An 11,563-nucleotide genomic window follows, 5' to 3' on the forward strand; every position below is an offset into this window, starting at 1 on the left:
CGACGACGACGACGACGACCGGGACGAGGACGAGGACGAGGACGAGGACGACAAAGATGTTTCTTAATCCAAAATTTCACAAAACTGACTTTGCATTGCAATACCTCCACTCCTGGGGCACGTAGGAGAAAAGTAAAAACTCTTTTATTATGCAAATCGTACCCAAGCTATCGATTAAGCGCAGTCTCAATTTCGTCGGATCAGCCGTTGTTGAGATCCGAAAATCTGAGGGCCCGTCAACTTGTGTACTCGCGTAAACTTACACGGTCGGTCTCGCACGCGTGTACTAGCTACGCTTACACTTGGCGCGAGTCACTACCGTGTCTCGTGATAAGTACCATATGTAGAAATTGTAATTTCTTTATAAGCGGTAAAAAGGTATTTCTATTTCCAAACTCTTTTCGATCGTTACTGTTAAATAATAGCGCAACTTGTATATTGATCAGATGAGACTGGACATTTGGAGGTATACATGGCAAAGAATAATACACTGCACCAATTTTATGAGTGCCTGTGTGAGAGCCAAGTGGATCATTCACCTCAAACTCATCATAATAAAATATGAGAGGAATAATTATTCTACCTGGATACTTTTCTTGTAATATTTTGTATGATTCAGCCTGAACTGTATTCGAAATACCATTCGATTCCATTAATAAGCTTTGCATGTAATTTAAAATTTGTTGTAAGAAATTAGGTATACCAAATAATTTTTGTAGAACTAATTTTACAGATACATATTTACCCGTCACATTTGTAGGTATAATACAATTACATAATTTGAATCAACCATTTTCCCTATATACTTTGTTAACCAATTATATACTATTGTGGTTCTATTAAGGTACCCAGATCTTTAAAGTATTTAACTCGTTTGTACTCAGAATCGAATGATACAAATGGGTTTTGGAATAAGTTTAAGACTTTCTCTATTTTACGCTTATCGTCCACGTTGTTAAGAAAAGATAAAACAGTTGGCTTTAGATATAAAAATATTACATTCTTAATAAATGTACGTGTAGAATCGATAATTATGCCGTGGTGTCTCGTCCGGATGTATAAACTATGTAGTCATGCTTTCATGCCCATATTATCAACAGAGTTCACAGTTATTATAGGAAAAAAGGGGGCGCTTCCGCTCTGTAGCGCCACGCACGGTCCCCGGCGCTGCGCGCGCGTGCAGCCTCATTGTGTTTTCTGTTCCCAGAAAGTCAGCAGAGCTCATTATAGTGTGTTACTTAAATTCCTTTTCTTCTTATTCATCGTTAGTTTTAACATGCCGAAGCATAAGCGATCCCGATCACCGAGCTCATCAGGACGACGCAGACATAAGCATCGTGGAAAATCTCGCAATAGACGGTCGCGTTCGAGATCTAACCTGTCTCGCTCACCTTCGACGAGCCCCTCGACGTGCATCGCTCGAGGTCTCGGGACAGACTCATACAGAGTTTGAGCGAGTTCTTTAAATACATGAAGCATCGCAAGTCCCCTACACCCGGCGAGGTGTCGGAGGATATTCAAAGACCGGCGAGTCTTGTCCCATCTGAGGACATTGCGTTTTCTCAGGACGGACCCGGCGAGGTATCCGTCCCTGCGTGCGAGCAGACAGCGCCTAATGGCCAGGGCGCCGACCCAGAAAATGCCCCCCTATCAGGTACTCAGGTAGGAAATAATACTGTTACCTTCGAGGATCCGGTGGTTACAGCGACGAATGAGGTAAATAGGCCTAGCGAGGCGGGGTCCGAGTCAGACATACTCATCCTAGAGCTGTTCGGCGAACAGACTCAGCAACCCGCTACGGCATCATGGTCGTCAATCATCCTTAACACGACAAAATCCGAGGTACGCTCGGGTCTTAAAGAAGATTTAAGAAATAACCTCCTTACTAAGCACGAACCGCGGGGGGACCTAGCTTTTCTCAGTCCGCCAAAGGTAAATAAGGAAATTCTTTCCAACCTGGGTGCTACAGTCGTCGCTAGAGACAAGCACCAGACGGCTTCTCAGCTGCAGGTAGGAGCCGCGCTCAATGCGCTTGGTTCGGGTCTCTCGGAAATCTCGAAACTCGAGCATCTCCGAACATCGACAGAAAGTAAAACTGCCATCAGCAAGAATGCAGACGGTATCCGTTTACTGGCGGATCACCATTTCCGACTGTCTCAGACGAGAAGGGCCTTCATCGTGCCGTCGCTAAATTTCTTGGGAAAAACCGTATCTGACTCCGCCCTTATTGACGACACCTTATTTGGTAACAACTTCGTAAAGGAGATCAGTGCGGCCCAATCAGTGGAAAAGGTCGCTCGCAGGATGGCTAAAATAGCTCATCAACCACGAGGTCAACAGACTCGTCAAGCATCAACTCATCAAACAAAGCAAAGTTTTCCCTCGCGTGATGTACAAAGAACGCAGGGAAACTCGAAGCCCCCTCTTCGCAAGACCTCATCGGCTCACCACTCGAGGAGGGGCGCTTTCCAGCCGAGCCGCAACAGGAGATCGACATCCCGATCCAGAGCCCGGGCCCGACACTAGATTCATCGGAATCAGCAGGCAGACTAGCCTATCCACTTCGCGGATAAATGGAGAGAGGTAACGTCAGATCCTATAGTAATAGAGGCGATAGAGGGCTACAGAATCCCCTTCCTTACACTACCTCCACCTCGTATTTCCTTACGAGAACCATCTTTGTCTCCAACTGAGTTAGAGCACTGTACAATGGAGGTCGAGCGCTTGCTTAGGAAGGGAGCCTTAGTTATCGCCAACCCTTTAGACGATCAGTTCTTGTCCTCCTTTTTTCTTGTAAGAAAACCATCAGGAGGAATGCGGTTTATTTTAAACTTGAGAGACCTCAACTTGTACATCTCTCCTCCGCATTTCAAAATGGAGGATTGGCGCACAGTGATCCGTCTTATGACCCCAGACTGTAAAATGGCGTCAATAGACCTTGAGGACGCATATTTGCTCGTACCAGTTCACTCTTCTCACAGAAAATTCCTTCGTTTTCAGTGGAACAATGTGCTGTACGAGTTTACGGCTTTACCCTTCGGCCTGTCTACGGCCCCTTATATTTTTACTAAGATTATACGCCCCGTATTCAGGGTGTTACGCGAAAAGGGTTTCCAATCGGTCACATATTTAGACGATTTCCTTCTCCTAGGGGATACAGTGGAGGAATGCCAAAGGAACGTTAACGCCTCTTTAAATCTACTTAGATACCTGGGCTTCCTAATTAATTATGATAAGTCCCAGCTCAATCCTTCCTGTAGGTGCAGATATCTAGGCTTTATTTTCGATTCAAAACACCAATCGGTTGCCATTCCTCCCGACAGAAGAAGCAAACTTCTAGCGTTTTTTGACAGGAGACATGTCACGAAGGTCTCAATGCTCTATAAAGGGAGTTTGCAAGCATGATCGGATCCCTCATTTCAGTTTGCCCTGCAGTTAAATATGGTCTACTGTATACAAAAAGATTTGAAAGGGAGAAATTTCTAGCCCTTGATACTCATTCTGAGAATTATAGCAAACAAATGCTAATTCCGGCCTATCTGCAGGAGGACTTTAAATGGTGTATCCGAATATTCTCTAATGTTAATCAGTGTAATAACATCAACTCAGGTCCTTATTCCCGTGAGATCTTCTCAGATGCATCCCTAACGGGCTGGGGAGCTTCTTGCGGGAATCAACGCACACACGGTTGGTGGACAACCGAGGACAAATCTCTTCACATCAAGCTTTGGAATTAAAGGCCGCATTTTATGCTTTAAAATGTTTTGCATCAAATTTCCATGATTGTAATATTCTTTTGCGCATAGATAACACTACCGCGCTATCATATGTAAACAGGTTTGGTTCAGTGCAATGTCCCATTTTGTCGGATATCGCTAGAGACATGTGGAGATGGTGTGAAGACCGCAATATTTATCTCTTCGCTTCATATATTGCCTCAATTGACAATGTCATTGCAGATTCCGAGTCAAGGGTATCTGACACTGACACCGAGTGGTCATTGTCAGAACAGGCTTTTACTATAATTGATAAGAGATTTGGTCCTTTTGACATTGATTTGTTCGCGTCTGTAATTAACGCTATGGGGCTTACTCCGCTTAACTCTATTTTAGGAACGCCCAAGGAAGTGGATCGCAAGGGAGGAAATTAATTTTTCAACTCTTTTTCTTTGGTTATAATAGCTCAGGATATATTTGAGGAATATATTAAAGGAATATAATCTGGTATATAGGTTACATTCGTCGAGGAGTATAGAGGTAATACGGGCTATTTCGAGCCTGACCGCCGCGTTTCTTGGTTTGTGTGAACGCGTCGCGCTTAAGGATTAGCGGTGTCGGTGTAGCGGGTTTCGGTATGAGGATCGGATCGGTCTGGGTGCCGAAGTCACACAGTGTTGGCACGGTCTGCGTCATCAGACTACGGACAGACTTTGGCGGAATATTCTCCACGTAGTCTGATGGTGACAGGACGACTCGAGGCGTGAGAGGCCTCCTGTTTTTTGGGGTTCCACAGACGGGAACGGGCCAAGGCGTCCGTGGCGTGCTTGGTTTTTCGACGGGAGCCGGTGAAGGAGTCCGTCGAACCGGAGATGGGGTCCGTGGGACCGGAATTGGAGTCCGGGGAATCGACGAGGGAGTCCGAGGAATCGGCGAGGGAGTCCGAGGAATCGGCGAGGGAGTCCGAGGAATCGGAGAGGGAGTCCGAGGAACCGGCGAGAGAGATCGGGGAGCCGGAACCTTCTTAGACTCGTCGTGTGTTCGTCGCCGTTTTAGGTACTGGTCCAGGGGAATAGGCCGCGTCTTTCGTTGTTCGGGTAGCCAGTCGTCCTGCCTTGGCGTAAGTGGCCGTTCGGATTTCCAGGGTCGCGATCTCTTATTCCTGGAAACAGTGTCTAGAAAGAAAATACCGATTTAGTATTCCAACTGAAATAGGTCGCTTTGAGTCTATGCGTTTTACGCAGATCTCCACTCACGATGCAGCGATTTACGCTTTGTTGGCGAAACCATGGCGCCTGGAAGTGAAGCGATCTAGCGCTTGTGGTGCGGCTTGAGCGCACGAGTAGAGCGACTCAGCGCTTATAAAATTGAAGTGGAGCGACTCAGGGCTTGTAGAATTGAAGTAGAGCGACTCAGCGCTTATATTCCCGAAGGAGAGCGACTCAGCGCTTATAGAACCGACGTAGAGCGACTCAGTGCTTATATTCCCGAAGGAGAGCGACTCAGCGCTTTGTATGCGTCTAGGGCGCAAGGAACAGCGGCTACGCGCTTATATCGTGGCGACTGAGCGCCGAAGTGAAGTGAAAATGCTCGCATTTTCCTCCCTTATATACTGGTAGTCACTAAATTTCACTCCCGAGAGAATCCGCCACGCAGCGGCGGCGCCGCGAACTAGCGCGGCCGCCCAGCGTGGGGCTAGCGCCAGGCGCTTATGTTGGGGGCCGGGCGCCCTGTGCTAAGCGTCAGGTGCGCGCGACCGCGTGGTTGCTGGGGGCCCGGCGCCTGTGGCTGCCGTAGGCCGCCACAAACGCTAAAAGTGAAATTTATGTCTCTTGGTTCCCCGATCCAGGGTCATGGGCAATTGACGCGTTTACACTGTCCTGGCACCGGTTTTATATTTATGCCTTCCCTCCGTTTATCCTGATCCCCAGGATTCTGCGTAAAATAATAGACGAAAAGGCAACAGGAACTCTAGTTGTGCCGTGGTGGCCTTCACAATCATGGTTTCCCATGTTCCTTCGTCTTTTGGTCTCCGAGTCTGTTATCTTACCGCCCTCTCACTATTATCTTCCCCCTTCAGGAACCAACACCCAGAGTGGAGAAACCTTTCCCTGGCGGCAGGGAAATTATCAGGGAGGCCTTCCAGCACCAGGCGGTACCATCTGCAGCACTAGAGACTCTTCTAGCTTCACTCTCTTCAGCCACAATCAGGCAATACTCTGACCCCCTTCGAGGCTGGTGGAGATTCTGCCAGGACCGAGAAATCCATCCTTTTTCCGCGGGGATTGACCGGGTACTCGAGTTCCTAACGCAGGAACTCCAGCACATGAACTCGTACTCATCTCTTAACACTATGCGCTCAGCAATCTCTCTCATGTCCGATAAAGCCGTCGGTAATCACCCCCTCGTTAAGCGTTTCTGTAAGGGTGCTAGTGTCATTAAGCCGCAGAGGCCCCGTTATGACTTTATTTGGGATCCGGCACCCGTAATCGCAAAATTAGCAACACTTTTCCCATATGACACTCTACCATTAAGTACTATTACCAAAAAACTTGTGCTTCTCCTAGCATTAGGATCAGGACAACGCGCCCAGACTCTTACCGCTATTAAAATGTCACAGATCTCATTCTCTAATGATAGGCTTATTGTGATGTATGCGCGTGATAAACGCGCGTGACAATAGCGTGGCCTCTGACGTCACGTATGCCCCGGCGGGGGTTTTCGCGATCGGAGCCGCTCCGAAGATTGCGCGGGTACGGCACTCTCGGTGGGCCCAGCAGTATGAGCACACACGTGTTATAATAAACCACACTATAGTTATTGCTACGTCTCATTATCATTTATCGCCGTTACCCACGTGCCAGTATATCCCGGAGCGGATACACAGCACTGGCGACGAGGATACAAGTCACGAGGTAAACGAGCGGTGGAAGACGAGAGCGGAAACGACCGGCCACGTGGACGCCGAGCCGGTTGGGAATCAGAGGAAAACCAACGCATCGGGTAATTGTGCATCACTGAAGGGTACTAGACGAAGCACCAGGAAGTGTGGGGGTGACACCTGAGCACAGGAGAGTCATTAAGCGCTCAGGTGCGTATTCGCAAAAGGAAATTTCGGCGGGAAAGCCGAACAGAAAGTGGGGCGCAGACACGAGGCGCGCGGTCGACCACAAGACCACACAGAACAACGAGCAGTAGCTCATAGCGACATCGATAGATGAGTGGTACAAAAAAGGAAAACGGGACCGATAGAAAAAATTCGGAGCCGATTCTATCGACCGGAAAGGCGCAGCAGTTGCTGAAACCGGAATTAATCGCAGAGTTAAGGAAACGCGGTGTTGAGTGTAGTGACGCCGATAAACGCGACAGTTTGAGAGGAAAACTAGTTAGTTTAGTGCGGAAAGAAAGTGAAAAAGTAAAATCGGAAGAAATCGGTAATACAGAAACCGACAGTTCAGATAGTTTTGACACAGCAGGTAATTCAGGAAGTGGTTCCTCGAGAGATAACGCGTCGGACAGTTCAAGCAACGCAGTCGCCAGCTCAGACGACGACGACATGGCAGGAAACTCGAAAATCGAATTCAAGTTAAACACTGACGATTGGGAGGCATTCACGGAGAGACTCGAATTGCATTTTAAATTGAAGAAGATCGAGGAGGATATGAAAACTGCAATGTTACTGACAAGCGTGGACGAAGACGCCTACATGTTGTTCAGGAATTTATGCGTTCCAGCTAAGCCGGCAACGAAAGACTACGCGGACCTGGTTAAGCTTATGGCTGATCACATCAGTCCAAAACCATCAATTGTGATGGAGCGATGTAAGTTTAATAATGCAAAGCAAGGCGAAAATGAGCCGATAGCCGAGTTTGCAGCGAGGCTGAGGAAATTGTCACGGCACTGTGATTTCGAAAATCTCGACGACGCCCTCCGTGACCAGTTTGTCTGCGGAGTTCACGACGAAAACACGAGAATTGAATTGTTCAAAATAACAAACTTGAAATTCGACAATGCTTTGAAGGAGGCTCTCGCACAGGAGAGCGCTGTAAAAAACGCCGCAGGCGCCGAAAAATCATTGACAAAAAGTGGCAACAAAGAAGAGGTATTTGCCATGGAACGCAATTCCAAGTACAAGGCCAGAGGAAAATGGAATGCTCGAAATGATAAAAAAAACCGCCAAACTCAGAACGAAAAGGACCCGAACGAGAGGAAGTGCTACTGCTGCGGTAAAGCGGGACATTGGGCAGTTAAATGCAGATACAGAGGGGCGACCTGCGATGGCTGCGGAAAGAGAGGACACTTACAGAGGGCGTGCCGATCCAGCAAAGAAAAGACGTCTAACAAGTTCCTAAAAGAAGAAGCGGAGCCGAATTCAGATGACGACAACGACGAGACAACGAATAATACCGCGGAATTTTTTTCGATTAAAGCGAAAGTAGATACCGCAAACTGCTGTTACAATTTAATTAAGGCTGATCCAGAATTCCTAGACGTAGAAATTAATGGTAAAGTAGTGTCGATGGAAATTGATACAGGTACGTATTTTACAGTAGTATCTGAAAGATGTATAAATAAATACTTTAAAGAGTGCAAAATGGACAAAACAGATACAAATTTAGTTAACTATGAACAAAGTGCTATGAAGCCACTTGGCCAACTAAAGAATTTGAAAGTCAAAATAAAACATAAGAAAGCAAGGTTAAATTGTTTAGTTTTGCGGGGAAACGGACCACCGTTAATCGGAAGACAGTGGTTAGCGGAATTCGGGCTATGGCCATTAAAATTTTCAGATACTGCTGTAAAAAATAATAAAAACACATTATTAAAACTTGACGTAGAGAACGCTAAAGAAAAAATATTAGCAGAGTTCAAAGAACTTTTTGGGACCACACCCGGTTTATATAATAGAAGGGAAATCAAATTACATTTGAAAAAAGACACAAAACCGATCGCACTACGACCCAGGCACGCGCCGTTCGCATTGAAAGAGAAAATTGAGCGTGAAATCGAAAGATTAGTATCATTAGGTCATTTAGAACGAGTAGAGTCAAGCGAATGGGCTACACCCATAGTTCCTGTCCTGAAAGCGGAAGGAAAGGTTAGAATTTGCGGGGATTTCAAAGTCACGATCAACCCGCATATCGAATGCCCTAAGCGACCATTTCCAAAAATTGAAGACATTTTTAATGTATTACAGAAGGGGTTGACATATACCCAACTTGACTGCCCACACGCGTACATGCAAGTCCCGGTAGATAACGAATCACGGAACTTACTGACGATCACGACTCACGTAGGACTGTTTAGGTATACGAAAATGACAGAAGGTACAGCACCAGCACCGGGCGAATTTCAGCAGATTATGGATGAGTGTTTGCAAGGAATCCCGAATACGATTGCTTATATTGATAACATTTTTGTAACAGGAGCTACAAACGAAGAACATATGGAAAATTTGCGCATGGTATGTAAAAAATTGGAAGAGCGGGGTTTGCGTTTAAATAAAAATAAATGTGATTTTTTCAAAAACCGCATAGAAGTATTAGGGTTCGTGATAGATAGAGACGGCCTACACAAGGCCAAATCCAAAGTAAAAGCGATGTACGCAGCGCCGCGACCAGAAAACAGCAAAATGCTTGCTTCATTCCTGGGCCTTATTAATTTTTACGCAAGATTTTTAGAACATAGGGCTGACAAACTAAAGCCACTTTTTGACTGTGCTAATAAAGAAAAATTTGAATGGAATAAGGAATGTGAGGAAGCTTTCTGCTGGGTAAAAAACGAAATGATCTCACCAAGAGTACTCGCGCACTATGATCCAAAGGAACAGTTAGTATTAGCGTGTGACGCGTCGGACTACGGGCTATCAGCGATATTATCACATAAATACAAAAATGGCTTAGAAAAACCAATCGCGTTCGCGTCAAAACTAATTCCAAAGAAAGAAAGAAATCGGGCAATAATAGACAAGGAGGCAAGCGCAATTGTTTTCGGCTTTATGAAATTTTACGATTTTGTATACGGCCAAGATATAATACTACGCACCGACCATAAGCCATTAGAAATAATTTTCGGGCCGAAACGAGGCATACCGCTAACAGCAGCATCTAGGCTGCAGCGCTGGGCATATTTTTTGTCGGGGTTCAGATACAAAATTGAGACTGTAAAATCGGAGCAAAACGGAAATTGCGACGCATTGTCGCGCTTACCAATTAAAGATAACACAGATGTTTTCGGTTCAGATTTCACGCCGATGTATTATGTCAACGAAGGCATAACTAGTTTAGACTGGCAAGCGGTGGTAGATGAAACGAAAAAAGACAAGTTGTTAAATAAGATAATGAAATACTGTAAGTTAGGATGGCCAATCGGTTGTAAAAATTCACCAGCAAGTGAACGCAGTTTTGTTACTAAGAGAAATGAAATTTCAATAGAAGAAGGCTGTTTGTTCTGGGGCGACAGAATAATCATACCCGAAGTACTACAGCCGTCGTTGGTTAATGAATTTCACGCATCACATCTAGGGATCGTAAAAATGAAGGCATGGGCGAGATCGTACGTGTGGTGGCCGAATATTGATGCGGATCTCGAAAACGTAGCAAAAAGCTGTAAAATCTGTGTAGAGAATCAAAAAACGCCACCACACGCGCCGTTGACGCCATGGCCTTGGCCAGAAAAAACGTGGGACCGCATCCATTTAGATTTTTTAGGCCCGTTTTACGGCGATATGTACTTAGTAGTGGTAGACGCGCATTCAAAATGGCCGGAGGTCATTAAATTTGGAAAAAACACAAAAGCGAGCGCATTAATTGATGTATGCGAAACTCTATTTGCGAGACACGGATTGCCAAATCATGTAGTCACAGATAATGGTAGACAATTCGCATCAGCAGATTTTAAAGATTTTTTGAATAAGCACGGTGTCAAGCAGGGTTTTTCACCGCCGTACCATCCAGCAAGCAATGGTGCGGCGGAGAACTTTGTAGGCACATTTAAGGACAAAGTATCGAAAATTGTTCAAGGGGGGAAAGAGGTGAGGTGTGCAGTGAACGGTTTCTTGTTCGATTATCGCAGTACACCTCACTGCACAACAGGTAAAACGCCAGCGTGGTTGTTTTACAAGCGAGAACTCCGAACGCGTTTCGATCGACTAAGACCGAATTTGAGAGATAGGGTGCACGATAAACAACAGGCTCAGATAGCCGCTCGCCCGCATTCGCGGAACGTAGTACTCAAGCCCGGCGACGCGGTCATGATCGACAATCATGGGACAACCGGCGGCAAACGGATTGAAGCCGAAATCGTCAAAGCGCTGTCACCATCGACATTCGAGGTCAAGACCGATACAGGGATAACGATGAAACGGCACACTGATCAAATTGTAAAACCGGCGCGCCGCTCAGAAAGAATCGCGAAGCGTGGAATGTAAGCGCAGCGCTTATTTAAAACCGGGGAGGAATTGTGATGTATGCGCGTGATAAACGCGCGTGACAATAGCGTGGCCTCTGACGTCACGTATGCCCCGGCGGGGGTTTTCGCGATCGGAGCCGCTCCGAAGATTGCGCGGGTACGGCACTCTCGGTGGGCCCAGCAGTATGAGCACACACGTGTTATAATAAACCACACTATAGTTATTGCTACGTCTCATTATCATTTATCGCCGTTACCCACGTGCCAGTATATCCCGGAGCGGATACACAGCACTTATAATCCGAGTTCCGGATCGTCTTAAGACGTCAGCTCCCGGTCGTGCACAACCGTTACTTATCTTTTCTCGTTTCGTTAATCATCCGGAGCTTTGCGTGCTCTCTCTGTTAGAGCACTATATAGGCCTGACTAAAAATATG

General features: G+C 46.3%; 2 protein-coding genes across 2 annotated transcripts; one reads left to right on the forward strand and one right to left on the reverse strand.

Annotated features, from left to right (window-relative positions):
* Positions 1-4,229: 4,229 nt before the first annotated feature.
* Positions 4,230-4,910, reverse strand: LOC105556779 (proline-rich receptor-like protein kinase PERK2; the record flags this gene model as incomplete). The annotated part of the gene is made up of 1 exon (XM_012003891.1): positions 4,230-4,910. A coding segment is annotated over one exon (678 nt), but the record flags the coding sequence as incomplete, so codon positions are not given.
* Positions 4,911-6,933: 2,023 nt separating this feature from the next.
* On the forward strand, positions 6,934-11,145 carry LOC105556780 (uncharacterized protein K02A2.6-like). Its single transcript, XM_012003893.1, has one exon. It carries the CDS (start codon positions 6,934-6,936, stop codon positions 11,143-11,145), a length of 4,212 nt encoding a protein of 1,403 aa, XP_011859283.1.
* Positions 11,146-11,563: the final 418 nt, after the last annotated feature.

Source organism: Vollenhovia emeryi, unplaced genomic scaffold (genome assembly GCF_000949405.1).
Source record: "Vollenhovia emeryi isolate VEMERY1.0 unplaced genomic scaffold, V.emery_V1.0 DF939784.1, whole genome shotgun sequence".
Classification (NCBI taxonomy): Eukaryota; Metazoa; Arthropoda; class Insecta; order Hymenoptera; family Formicidae; genus Vollenhovia; species Vollenhovia emeryi.

Bases quoted from the DNA above. Each gene is read 5' to 3' on its own strand.
- LOC105556780 (XM_012003893.1), top strand. From the start codon at position 6,934: ATGAGTGGTACAAAAAAGGAAAACGGGACCGATAGAAAAAATTCGGAG.